At 36.8% G+C, this 14,837-nt stretch overlaps 1 protein-coding gene across 5 annotated transcripts in view; it reads left to right on the forward strand.

Annotated features, from left to right (window-relative positions):
* EXOC6B (exocyst complex component 6B) overlaps window positions 1–14,837 on the forward strand; it is a 578,067-nt gene that overhangs the window by 228,126 nt on the left and 335,104 nt on the right. For 3 of the 5 annotated variants that reach the window (XM_070511980.1, XM_014836646.3, XM_070511981.1), the window contains one exon: window positions 4,239–4,415. The exons of 1 other annotated variant lie outside the window; for it this stretch is intronic. In XM_070511980.1, the coding sequence (XP_070368081.1) occupies window positions 4,239–4,415 (177 nt within the window). The remainder of the gene's footprint in view (window positions 1–4,238; window positions 4,416–14,837) is intronic. One more of the 5 variants, XM_014836648.3, reaches the window with a different exon arrangement.

Genomic DNA, 14,837 nt, shown 5'->3' on the forward strand with positions numbered 1-14,837 from the left:
GATCTGATTACTTTCTCCTTTGTCCACTCATTGTCCTCTGCATTTATTTCTATTATTATACTTATTGCACTGAATTTCAGCCACTTGTCTTCCTATCTGCTTCCCATAATCGTATGATAGGAGGTTCTTGAGCCAGGGACTCCAGCTTATTTCTTTGTATACCCAGTACGCAGCACCATGCCTGGTACCAAGTAGACATTTAATATGTATTTGACTGAAAACAGGAATACAGAGAGAAAGCACCGTGAATTAGGGCAGTGAGAGGAGGCTTTCTAGAGGAAGAAGAATTTTAGTTGGGTTTTGGAGGAAGGGTTGGATTCAAGCAGGAAGAGAAATGGCATAAGCAAAGATACAGAAGTGGAAATATACCTAGTATATTATGAGGTAGAGTCTGATCCAAGTGGAAGATTTGTTGGAGAGAACTGGATAAGTACATGGAAAATTAGGTTCAGCTCCCATTCTGGTGGAGTCTAAGTGATAGATCGTAGAGTTTGGATTTGCGCTTGTTTAAACTTTCCCCCAGTTTCCCTCAGGCCTAATTGGTGTGGTGAAGGATGTGGTTTAAGGAGAGCCTAGCTGTCGTACGCGGGGGAATTGCAGTGAGAAGGCGATGAGTCCCCTTTTAGGTATGTTGGAAGTGAGATGATGGTAGAGCACATGGTCGTAATAGGAAACTGGAGATGTGCTGCTGGATCTTGGGAGAGTGGGAAGAGGGGTTGAGGAGTAGTAAACCTTGCTTACTTTCTCTGTGTTAGGAAATCAGAGAAGGATATATATGAAGGCATCTTGAGGAAGAGGTGGTTAAATGTGTAGAAGTTATTCACAAAAAGAGTGAACAACTAAGAAAAAGAGAACACCTAAATGCTTTCTAAATCTAGCTGCTATTTGTATGCTTCATACCCTCCTGCGCCCTCTCCAGCCCAGGTGGCAGAAATCAGCAGCTGCTTCTTTGGCTCATGATTATAAAGGTTGTCTTTGGAGGGACAGAGCAAATGGTCCTGGTGAGATAGCTTGGCATGTCAGAAAAGAGCTTAGCATGTCAGAAGAGAGCTCTCAAGGGCTTTTACCGTTTTTTTTTTTTTTTAATGGACTGTAATGTGACATTTTTATTTTAGTACATATTATATGTATTTATTTGCATATTTACTCTTCCCGACTTCCTGTCAATTCCCTAAGATGCGTTTTGAATAGATGGTAATTTTCATTTGCATCTGTAATGGGTAATATCTGAGTATTTATTTCACTCTTTTACCTGTGATTCAGTGTTTCCGCCTTGGCCAGTTTCTGCTGGCAGATCTGCCCTGACTGCTCTTTTACAGACGGGAGAAGGCCTGGGAATTCTGACAGAGACCCCACGTTCTGCTAGAGCTTGGGAATACAGCTCGAAATGCTTCAATTTCTAGCAAAGAATTTGCTGTCTTAATTTGCTGATTTGGCCCAGACTTCTTTATGCTCTTCCAAATTGATGGGAAAACCATATACCATGTAAAAAGAACAAATCATAGAAGATGTAAAATTACTTCTATAGCATGCTTTCAGAGTTGTATCATTTCAAGTTGAGATGACAGTATTTAAATCTGGCTCCTTTTGATGGCTTTTGATACACTGGCAGTATTTTTTTGATTGTGAAAGAAAAATAGTTAACTTGGGATTCAATAAAATAAGGCCAGCTTATGAAAGTTTTTGGTATTGCTGTACTGAAAGAGAGGATAGAGTTAAGGGACAAGAGATCATTCTCTAGTTGAGGGCTTGCTTTTTAAAATATGAAAGCTTTAGAAAGCTCCCCCTTCCTTTGTGTCTCCCCTGAGTCCTTGATTCCTTTTTGTGTGGTTTGCTTTGCAAGTAACTGGGGGAGAACTTGTTACTTTTGAGAGGAATAGAAAGAATATTCTACCTAATTTAGGGTCTCAACTGCTTGACGTTTATAAGTCTTATGTACAAACCTAAATTAAATGTTTTTGGGTGCCTTCTCTTTCTCAGTTTGTTACTGAAGACATGTATTTTATGTAAGTCAAACCAAAATATCAATGAGCACTATGCAGAGAAACAAGTTTGTCCATTGATTCCAATCTCTGGAATGTAGATTCTTTTCATTTTCTTGGCAGAAACTAGCTCACATAGTTCAAGTTTTTCTCTGTCTTATTATAATTCTCTCACTTAACCAGTGCTTGAACTAACATTTTGTACTTAATATCTGTCTTGAATCCCTTAATCTCATTCAGAATATTTTGGAGACTCTGATTTTCTCCTGAACTAATTTCTACTTGTCAGTGAGGAGAAATATCATATATTGATTAAGGAATGATATTCTGAGAGGCCACATTTCTCAAGTTTTGTATCTTGGGATGATGCTAAGTATTATTAAAAAAAATAAAAGAGGGGGCCAGCCCAGTGGCACAACAGTTAAGTTCACATGTTCTGCTTTGGCAGCCTGGGGTTCACCAGTTCAGATCCCGGGTGTGGACCTATGCACCGCTTGGCAAGCCATGCTGTGGCAGGTGTCCCACATATAAAAAGTGGAGGAAGATGGGCACAGATGTTAGCTCAGGGCCAGTCGTCCTCAGCAAAAACAGGAGGATTGGCGGCAGATGTTAGCTCAGGGCTAATCTTTCTCAAAAAGAAAAAAAGGCGGGCGGGGGGCCAGCCCAGTGGTGTAATGGTTAAGTTTGTGTGCTTCACTTTGGTGGCCCAGGGTTTGTGGGTTTGGATCCCAGGCATGACCTACACACCGCTCATCAAACCATGCTGTGGCGGCGTCCCACATGCAGAATAGAGGGAGACTGGCACAGATGTTAGCTCAGTGACAATCTTCCTCAAGCAAAAAGAGGAAGATTGGCAATAGATGTTAGCTCAGGGCCGATCTTCCTAACAAAAAAAAAAAGAAAGAAAGAAAAAAAAAGGAAAGTTACATTATGAAATACTTTTGGACGTGCTGGGTTAAACCAAATTAAAGAAGTTTTCTTAAACGAGGACTTCTCCCAGTTTTTTTTTTTTTTGTTTAAGGAAGATTAGCCCTGAGCTAACATCTGCCACAAATCCTCCTCTTTTTGCTGAGGAAGACTGGCCCTGAGCTAACACCCGTGCCCGTCTTCCTCTATTTTATGTGGGACTCCTGCCACAGCATGGCCTGACAAGCAGTGCCATGTCTGCACCCAGGATCCAAAATGGCAAACCTGGGGCCGCTGTAGCAGAACGTGCAAACTTAACCCCTGAGCCACTGGGCCGACCCCTGGACTTTTCCCCATTTTTATTGTGTTAATGCGCATTGTATTGTATGAGAGAAGGGTACGTGACTTGCAGTGTTTCCCATTTATTTGACCACAGACCCCTTTTTGAGGGAATCGTTTTGTCATGCTTTGAGGAACTGTTGGTGTAGTGGAAACATTACTGATCTGGAATTTAGGAGATGGCACGCTGAGCCTCTGATTTACCGCTAACTAACCTTGTGACCTCAAACAAATGCTTTGTTTTCTAGCCTAGGTTTCCTGAGTGGTGACTAAGGTCCCTTCCAGCTCTAGTACTGTCTTGTTTAATACTTTGTTGTTGACTCTGCATAGTCACACTTTCCATCTCTTTGTAGCTATTGAAACCACACCATCATTTGAGTATATTTTGTTATGCTGAGGAGATTACACTTCCTTTTCTCCAAAAGTGCAGAAGACGAAAGCCTTTAAAACTCTGTTTTCCACAGATTAAGTTCTTGAAATCCTGTTGGATTAGTTAGTTCAAATCACTCTATTAAGATATTTCATTGTCTGATTACGTTTTATTGGTCTCTTATATTCACGTAACTGTTTGTAAGAGCCCCATAAGCTTAAAGGCTCCCAATCCTCCTTCCCCAACCACAGTGGTTTCAGTCTGGCATTTATCTTGTAAGATATAAATATTTAGTCACTTGCATTAATTTCTTGGCTACTTAGGTGAAAATGGGTAGATTTCATTTTTGTGATGATTTATGTGGGTGTATTTGAAAAGTTTTATGAGGAGTTTGACTGATTTTCCTTTTTTCTATGGAAGCTGGGAAAATGAATAAGATGGGTAACTTCAGGGTTAAAAATGTATACATTAATATGTGTAGTTTTATTTCTGGGACTAACACTTTATGTATTAAGGCTTTTTGTTGTAGTATTTTCTTTAAGATACCAGTTTGTTCAAAATTAGAAGTTCTTTGAATGCTTATTTATTTTGTTTCTTTTCTTTCTTTCTTTTTTTTATGTGTATGTATGTCTCTATCCTAGGCCCAACAACAAAGAAACCTGGATAACATCGTCTTGCAACAACCCAGAGTAGGTAGCAAGAGAAAATCTAAGAAAGATGCATATACAATTTTTGATACAGAGATAGAAAGCACTAGCCCCAAGTCCGAACAGGATTCAGGAATTCTGGATGTTGAAGATGAGGAAGATGATGAAGAGGTAACTAACTGGGAAAGTGAGACTGGTGTTAAGTTTAAATATAGTATATTTGAGATATGATGAAGAATTTATCCACTTAACACAGCTTATGTGATCTTCTGTATTATGTATCATTTTGAATATAAATGGGCCCCAATTTAAGGAAACTGAAGTTGCACTAAGATATCTTAGATTATAATTCTTTAGATTTTGAAGCACTCATCCATTTTTTAAAAGTTTCCGGGTTTTTTGATTGTATACTGACTGGGTACTACAAGAAAGGAAGATGAGCGTTTACTTGACCCAGAGAAAGAGATCTAGGTGACCTCCGCTGAAAGTGGAACAAAGTTACTGGAGACAAATAAAAGATGTTACTTTAAACAGTGGGGAGTAAAGAAGGGGATTTCTTAGCCTTGAGAAATGGTTCAGATTGAAAATACAAAGAAGTTCAAGAAAGTTGAGAATATATTTCTGGAGGAAATAAATGTATGAGTAATTATAGGGAATCTGGGAATTTTGTGACATATCCATAACCTCTTAGATTAGTTCTGTGTCACTTTCAAGTAAAGAATAAGATTAAGTGGCTTAACTAGTACATATTTTTATCCTTTTTTGTTGTTGGAGGTATATTTAATGTGTTTTTAAAAATAAAACTATTATGACATTTGACATTTCCTGTGAAAATGTTTCTCTAAATACTTATCATTTATGTAAACTGGATCAGGTTCTCTGTGAGTGTAGTGCTTAGGAGTCAGACTGCATTCATATCTGGCTCTGCTGTTTTACTTTTAAGAGTTATTGTTAATAATCGTATCATGTATGTTTTAAATGTCCACTGGCGCGTGCGAGGAACCGTTTACTCCTGTACTCAGGACCTGTTTTGCCTTTAAGTACTTGTCTCCTTTTTGTTGTTTCATTTCTCCAGGTAAAACTGAGTTCACTGTCTCTAACCCATTTTTGTCCTTTCTTATACCCTTACCACTCTTCTTACGCCCCTCTCCCACCAAAACTAGCCCCCAAAAGTTGTCACACTCTAACTTTGTAATCTTAGGTAGTTGTTTAATCTGTTGGAACTTTAGTGTCTTCATCTATCTGGTAAAGACAGTAGTCTCTAGCCCCATAGGATTGCCAAGTGCCTGTACTGTAAAAGGTGGTCAGCAAATACTAGTTTCTGTCCTATTTTCGTTGCTCTTCCGTGCTGCTCTTCTGTATGTATCACTGCCTGTCCTTATTATTATTCTTCTTTCACTTCAGAAATTGAATTGGCACTGTTTAAACTGGGCTGAAAAGCAATTAACCAAGTTAGTTATGTGTCTAACACGTTAGCATTGTCTGAGCGACTATCGCAGGTGTAAAGTGTTCATTATTGCGGGGATACATTTCTGCAATATCACTGGATGATTGTATTTATAATTTACACTTTATCAGGATATGTTTAATATGTAAATTAGTAGTTAACAATGTGTGAAAGTTTCATTGTAATCTCTATCGTACTTGGATAACAAGAACTTTTAATAGCTCCAGGAAATAGAACTAAGGAAAAAGTACCAAGTATTTGATACCCATGGAAACAGACAGGGCCAGAGAAGACTTAATTTTCCTGAATGTTTTCTAGCATTCTCTCTTGCCTGTAATGACTGGTGTGGTAGGATATAGATCCACCCTGGAGACTCGACTGTTGGTATTAGGCCCATCATTGATGGCGAGTTGTAGTAGTAGTACAATAAAGTGGCAGTCTCAAGAAAGACCAGTTAATGTCTTTTATTTACATTTTGGGTGCCTGTTAAGGAAATTAAATTCTGTCAGGCACTATGGCTTAAGGAAACAGAAGTTAGACATAGCCTGTGCCCCTGCATAGTATACACCCCAAAGAGATGGTTAGATGATAAGATGACAGAATGAAATATCTACACGGTTCTCATATATCACCAAGAACCTTCTGGATAGGAGCCATTCTTTACCATTAACTTACTGAAGATCCTGTGCACATCTTTTTAATTTTTGTGCCATATTTCTTCTTTGTTTTATCTTCTGAGGTCCAGAGAAGATGAAGAAAGTGGGACTAGTAAAGTGTCTTGGGAGTGCCTCATAAAGGAAGTATTGTAAGAATATATTTGGAAGTTAACATTTTAAAGTGGTCCCATATCCCAAATCAAACTGTCCCAATACCAAATTCATATTAGCAATTTGCTGATTGAGCTCTTACAACAAGAATTCAGCACTTCACTGTCATCTAATGGCATCCTATCTTAGAAAAAATCCTACCTTATATTTATTTACTTCTCAGTTTGAATCTTCTTCAAGTGCACATTCTTAATCTCAAACCTCATGTAGAGAATTATTTATTTAGATGTCTCCAAACTGGTTTCTTGGCACAGTTCTTGCATGGTGTGAATAAATTCTTCAGATAAGGTCTTTCGTGACCCACTGTGACGTTCTGACCTTCATTCTTGTCATTCTTCAACAGACCTCATCGAGAGCAGCGTAAATAGTTTTTGAAATATTTTGACTTTTAAACTGTGGCGTAGAATCCTGTAGGGCAGTGGTTCTTAATCTATTTGGGGTCTATATTACTTCCAGAATTTGATAAAAATATATGGAGTCTTTTCCCAGTAAAATGTACGTATGTGCACTCACAAAAAGTCTTGCATGAAATTTCAGGGGAATCATAAAACTCGTGTTGCCCCTAGGGCCCAAGGTAAGAACCATGTTGTACAGCACTGCTTCTTGAACTTGAAGGTGCATAGGAATCACCTTGTAAGTGTATTAAAATGCAGATTCTTATTCTGTAGGTTGGGGGTGAATCTGAGAACCTGCATTTATCGCAAGCTCCCAGGTGAGGATGGTGCTTCTGGTCTTGGAGCACACACTGAGTTGCAGGGGTATGGAGGACCACAAGGAAGCATTTTTAGTGCATAAAGAAAATAAACCCATGAATGTTTGAGCCTCCTATTGATTTCCATTCATATGTCTTAAAATTTTTCCAACGAGTGTAGTACTTGAAGAGAAAGTTATATTTTGTTTTCCAAAATCTACTGCTTATAATAGATGACCAGCGTTATTGTTTATGAAATTTTATGATTCTGATTTAACATACTTAAGTTTAGGTATTTTTTATTCTCTGAACTAAGAAAGAACTTTTACCCTTTCCTGTGCTTTTAATGGAAGTATGCCTAATACGCTCTTTGAGTCACATGACATTCATACACTATTTATTGTGTCTTCAGTTTGATGATGCTTAAGAGGAGACCTTAGAATGAGGTGGGTAGGGAAACCCAAACACCTAGAACATAGCTTTGCACATGGTGAGCAGAAAGTTAATATATTTTTAAACTGAAATAAAGTTTGTGTCAGAGATGGGAAAAACTTAATAGCTTGGGGAACCAAAGATGAAGTCATAGTAGTAAATTGTCATCTTGGCTGAAAAACCAACTCACATGTTGAACCAACTGGCAGAGTCAGTCTTTTGATTGCTGAGAAGTGTTGCAGGAAAAGTATTCCCCTTAAAATTCTCTCTCTATTTGTGTTCTATTTTTGTCTGAGCTAATGATGAAAGGGTCACCTTAATTAAGGTAAGGTTTTTTTGTGTGTCATATATTAAAGTTGAACTATATAAACTGCTGATATTTGACCATTTTTGATTTTCAACTTACTTCAGTTGATATTTAATAGAAATGTGTATGATTTCAGGAATTTGGTTTGAATCTCTATATCATCCTGTGCTATAAGCAGATGTTATTACTCTTCTCTAAAAATCTAGATAGGACTTAAAAAATTTTTTTTGGAAGTGGTGAACATTTTTTAGATTGAGGATGTATTTATGGATCTAGATTCATCAGGAATATAATTTTTGAGATAGCTGAAGACAAAATACAAAGAACCCCTTAAAGTGATGTATTATTTCTGATGAGGGGGACGATAATTCCTCTTGAGGGTAGGGTTGTTGTGAGAATTGACTGAAATAACGTGTATAATGCTCTTGTCACAGTGTTTGACACACACAATGCTATCAGTATATAATAGTTACTATTATCGCATTATGACTGTGGTTTTTTGGGGAACAAAGATGAAATATAAGTTGATACAGTTTTTGATAATGTATATTTGCATGGACTGATAGGCATCATCTACTGTAAATAGAAAGTCTACTGAAATAATGCAGTGTTAAGTAAGAAATTGTTTGAAAAACCAGGGCCTATGATTTTTTCTTTGTTTCTAGGTTGCTTGAGAGCTTCTGCATTCTTAAAACACTTCATTTAGTAACACACTTATGGCACATCTCATATTCTAGTTTGTATCTCTCTTAATTTGTTTACACTCTGTTAGAGAGCAGTAGTCACCATGTTATCCATACAACTCTTCATAGAGAATGGGTCAGGTAAATAAATATTCGTGATCAAATGATCCATGTCAGGTTTAGCTCTTAAGATTTTGGTGCCTCTTTTGAAATATGGAATTAGCAGGGTAGAATTGCTAATTTAAATGCAAATGTCATGTAATATGAAGCCTTCTGAAATGTCTTGATGTTTGTGATACTGTACTAATTTTGAGGTAACAGGATGAATTTGTTTGCTAGGGCTGCCATAACAAAATACCACAGATTGCATGGCTTAAACAACAGAAATTAATTTTCTCATGGTTCTGGAGGCTGGAAGTCTCAAGACCAAGATGCCAGCAGAATTGGTTTCCCCTTCGGCCTTTCACCTTGGCTTGCAAATGACCGCCTTCTTGCTTCTCCTCACATAGCCTTTTCTCTGTGTGTGTATGCCCTTGGTGTGTCTTTCTTTTCTAAGTTCACCAGTCCTATTGTATTAGGGCCCACACTTACGACTTGATTTAACATTAATTACCTTCTTAAAGGCCCTGTCTCCAAGTATAGTCACATTGGGCGTTAGGTATAGTCACATATGGATTTTGGAGGAGACACAATTCAGTCCATAACACAAGTTGATTGGAAAGAACACAAGATTTGTATTTATAGGGTACAGGTTCTGTCAGCTTTGTGCTATTGGAGCAAATCATGTAATTTCTTTAAGTATGTCTTTTCTCATCTATAAAGTATAGTGACAATAATTAATTTACGTCAAATTGCTTATGAGAAGTTCTAGTTATTAGTATATTTGACCCAAATTTCAGATTGTTTATTGCAAAACTTTCTATTGACAGGAATGAAGACATTGTGATAGAAAATGAAGATCATTTCTATGTAGGCTAAAGTGAAATAAAGGATGCTGTTAGAACTTTAGAGTTTAAATCAGGGATTGCAGATTGGCATCCTGTAGACCAGGAACAGCTTGCAAATGGTTGTTGGCTTGCACAGTGCTTAAAATTTTTAAAATTACTTGCCAACTTTTAAAAGTCAGCTTAAGTCACATAAAAATCAGTATTTCCAACTTAGGCTCTTTCTAAGTGTGGTAGTAATAGAATCACCCTGAGTAGCAATATTGCTGCAAAGGATATGGTCTTTCCACTAAGCCACAACCCCTGTTGTGTATGCACATTGGCAATTGCCATTTATATCACATTTGTGCTGTTGTTGAGGGAAATATATTATCTGAAAACATTATGGCATGCTTTAGACTTTCTATTTTGGTTTTCTTTTTCCCATTCTTTGATCTTTTAGGTCTATCCATTGGCAAAGACATACTATGGCTGACATTGATTTAAGATCTTTTTAATTTTTTTCATTGCAGTGATAATATAAAGGTCTTTTCATTTACTTGCCTCCATTATAAACATCTACTTGCCTTTTCAGATCTTCTAGAATTTCTCCGTTATATTCATTCAGCTACCCCCTTCACTCTGTGCCAAGTTGCTAATAACCTCAACTAGGGAATGTACTCCTTTTCCCTCCCTCCTTGTCTAAAATACCTGATTCTACTTTTCACTGAGGACTAGCTCAATCTCACCTTTTCTATAACACCCTCTTTTTAAAAATATTTTTTTCTTTTGAAGAATTTTAAATCTTCAGAAAAGTTACAAGAGTGGTAAAATGAACGTCCGTATACCCTTCACTTAATTACTCCACTTGTTCAATTTTGACATGTTCTCTCTCAAACACTTGATTTTGAAAGAATCAAACAATACACCCCCTCCTGCCCTCAAAGCTGAACCATTTGAAAGTGGCATATTTCATTGCTCATATTTGAAGTCTCAACGCTGCACTCTGTAGTTTCCTGAGAATGACAATCTCCTTCATAACCCCAATACATTTTTCACTCTCAGGAAACTTAACATTGATACAATACTACCACTTAATATACAACCCATATACAAATTTTCCCAGTTGTCCCAATAATGTCTTTTATAAAAGATTGTTTTTTCTTTCCTTTTTCCTGTGGCCACATCCAGACAGGTATCACACATTGCATTTAATTTTTCTGTCTGTTTATTCTCCTTTAATATCCTTCTGTTTAGGTTCATATGGTACATCTTCATGCTTAGGTTGAGTTTAATCATTTTTGATAGGAATATTACAAAAGTAATCTTCTTTTCAGTGCATCACATCAGGAGGTACACAATTGGTTAAGGTGGTGTCTCTTAGATTCCTCTACTGTAGAAGTACCTTTTCCTCTTTGTAATTCCTAAGTGAGCTGTGGAGTGATACTTTTAGACTGTGCAACTATCCTGTTCCTTAACAGTTTTTCACCCAGTGGTTTTAGAATTCATTGATGGTTTTCTCCTGAATCATGGGCTACTCTGGTGATTGTAAAATAGTGATTTTTTCTATTTTTATAATTTCTTTTGCATTGATTAGTTGGCATTTTTCTATAAAGAAGAGCTCTCCTTTTCTCCCTTTCCTTTTTATAGTGTCAGTATTGGCATATGGATTATTATTTTATATATAATGGGTTATTCCATTCTTGTCTTTTATTTTGATTCTCTAATTGTTCCAAATTTGGCCAGTGTGAGTCTCATCTGTTATCCTTTGACGTGTCTCCATCAATTTTTGACCACTTCCTTTTTTCTGGCACAAGATATTCTTGGTTCTCTTCAGGTTCTGCCCCAGCCCCAGAATCAGCTATTTCTTCCAAGAGCTCTTGTTCCTTTGACTGGAGAATGATATTTAGAAACTGAGATGTGGGAATTAGGTATGCTGCTTTTGTGGAGAGAGCTAAGAAATACACGTCACACCAACACATAAACATTTTTATAAATCATGTGTTAAAATAGTGCTTCTAATTTCAATCTAATATCGCAGGTCTTCCTCTTCTGTTCCATGTTTGTATCTGAGAATTCTGGTTCCCAGACTCTCAATATATCTACTTATTTGCCTAATTGTATGTCACAAATAAAATAGGTTCAGAATTGCTATGCAGACTTCATTAAAAGCAGTAAATTTTTTAAGTTCATGATTTCTTCTCAGTTCTTTTTATTCTGTAGTACATCCCACTGGGGCTATGTAGTTCAGAGTGTTTTGTTCAGATGTTTCTTGGCTATTTTTTTTTCTTCTGTGTGATTGTTGCCAAACTGATGTAGAATTAGGTTCATTTGTTTCTTTTTGTATTATTTTTTAGAGTTCTCTAATCCTTATTAATTTAATTTTTTTGAATATGTATAATGTGAACATGGTTCAAAAGGCAAAATTACATAAGAAGATATGTTCAGTGAAATCTCACTCTCCTCTTTATGCCTTCTACCCTGCTCTTATTTACCCTTTGTAACTAATCAGTATTGTTTGTGTGTTTATGTACGTACCTTTCCTCAGACCTTACACAACATGACTATTAATAGCATAATACATGTATATTTTTTGTATTTTATTTTTTCACTTGAAAATATATCCTGAAAATTATTCCATATTAGTTACTAGAAATCTTTCTCATTCTACTTTTACTGCTAAATAGTACTCCATTATTTGAATGTGCTATAGTTTATTTCGCCAATCTTCTGTATGTAGGCATTTAATGATTTTCAGTATTTTCCTATTAAAATTTAGTGTTTCAATTATACAGCTATTAGAATTAGCTAAACAAATAGTACTGACAATACCAAGTACTGACAGGATGCAGAGCAACTGGAACTCTTTTTTTTTTGGTGAGAAAGATTGGCCCTGAGCTAACATCTGTTGCCAATCTTCCTTTTTTTGCTTGAGGAAGATTTGCCCATGCTAACATCTGTGCCAGTCTTCCTCTATTTTGCATGTGGGGTGCCACCACAGCGTGGCTTGATGAGTGGTGTATAAGTTCACGCCCGAGATCTGAACCTGTGAACCCTGGGTCACTGAAGCAGAGTGCATGAACTCAACCATTACACCACTGTGCCGGCCCCATGGAACTCTTATATATTACTGTGAAAATGCAAAATGGTGCAGTCACTTTGGAAAACAGTTTAGTAGTGTATTATAAAGTTGAACATACACTTACTGGGTGACCCTGCAATCTCACTCCTAGGTATTTACCCATTGTGTTCACACAAAAACCTGTACCTGCATGGTTATAGCAACTTTATTCATACATTGCCAGAAAGTAGAAACAACCCAAGTGTCTTTCAGTGGGCAATGGGATACATGAACTGTGGCCTATCCATAATTTGAGTGTCGCTCTGAAATGAAGAGAAATGAACTATAGATAAGTGGAACAGCAGAGATGAACCTCAAATGCAGTATGCTAAATGGAAGAAGCCAGATTCAAAGGCTACATACCCTGTGAGTACATTTTTTATGGTCCTCCTGAAAAGGGAGAACTCTAGGGACATAAAATGGATCAGTGTTTGACAAGGGCTGGCAGTCAGGGAACAATTTGACTACAAAGGGGTGTGAGGGAATTTTTGGGGGTGACGGAACTGGTTTTTCATCTAGATTGTGATGATGGTTACGAAATTGTATGCATTTGTCAGAATTTATTGAATTGTTCCTTAGAAAGGGTGAATTTTACTGTATGTAAAACATCTTAAAACTTAAATAGCAATTTCAAAATAAACCCCAAAACCTGAAAATTGTTTCCCATGTAGTCAGAGATGTACCTTCAAGGTAGGTTCCTAGAAGCAGGACTGTTTATTCAAGGGGTAAATACATGTGTAATTTTGTTAGATAATGTCAAATTCTGCTCCATAGAAGTTGTACCATTTTCTACACTTCTGCCCTCCAGCAGTGTATGAGGTGCCTATTTCCTTACAGCTTCTTGAGTATTTTGTTAAGTCTTAAGAGTTTGCCAATTGCACAGATGAAAAATGGTATCTCTGTGTATTTTTAATTTTGCATTCCTGTTATAATCGGTGAAATGTAATATCTTACAAGTTTGAGGGCTATTTGTATAACTTTTTTTTTTCAGTAAACTGCTCATGTCTTTTGAGCATTTTTTCTAATGATTTTTGATTTTTTTCCTTCAATTTTAATGGGTTCTTTATATATTAGGGATGTTACTTCTTTACCTATAATATGATAACACTTTTTTTCTACCTACTTTGATCACCTTAATTTCTCCCCCTCTCAGAACTTTTATATTTAATACCATATTTAGTGCTAAATTGCCTTTTTTGCTTAACAGTTTAGAGTTTCTTAGCATATAGTGGACCATTGTTAAATAAAGACCAGTTGAATTTTTATCTCCCCAGTGTTCAGCTTTAAGCAGAGAATTCTTGAGGCACTATCTTTTGATTTTGACCACAAGGTTTTTTGCACTGAAATGGTGATTTTTCTTGATTTTCTTCTGCTTAGTGCAAACACTTGAGTAAATTAAGTGGTATTCTGTTTAGGGACTTCTCTGAAAGAATTATAATAATTTGTGAGAAGCTCAAAGCAAAATCCTGTGTTTTTTAGGATAGGACTCTGGTCAGGGTATTCTTATATGTTGAAAGGCTTAGAACATTCTTTATACTTTTGCTACTTCTAGTCACTTAGAATCCTAGGCCTTCTAGTTTGCTGATGTGTTGGGGTTGTTTAGTCCTGCTCTATGAAAGGTTATGTCCAAGTGAATTCTACCTTTCTTTTCTCTGAAGTTTTGCAAGCAAAATAGGACAGAAAAGCACACTGGTGAAAAATGTTTGCCAGATATTCCCTAGCTTCCAGACGTAATATGCACAGTCAAAATTGATCCTCTGAATGCAAAGGTGATGCCTCTTCAGCTAATAATTTGTTGTTTTTTCCCTTCAGAAAGATGCCTGGTACATTTTAATGACTTGAGTCCAGTTAATGCTCAGAAATGGGCACCAAGTCCCTGCATTCATTTACCAATACCAAGAGATGGTTTTGTCTAAAGTGGTAATCAAAAGTATTTTCAAGAAGGAGAATGACTCAAATAGTTAGTGAGAAACAAATCTAAATTCCTTGCAAGTGTCTGTAGTACTCTTTTTGGATGATCCACCTACTTTGAAAGGTTTCGTAAGAGACAAATAATGGCCTGTGTGTGTGTGTGTGTGTATGTGTGTGTGTGTGTGTGTGTGTGTGTGTGTGTATCTCCTGGGACAGCTGTGCGCACAACAGGACTGGAGTGCACTAATGCA

This window comes from Equus asinus, chromosome 6 (genome assembly GCF_041296235.1).
Source record: "Equus asinus isolate D_3611 breed Donkey chromosome 6, EquAss-T2T_v2, whole genome shotgun sequence".
NCBI classification, from domain to species: Eukaryota; Metazoa; Chordata; class Mammalia; order Perissodactyla; family Equidae; genus Equus; species Equus asinus.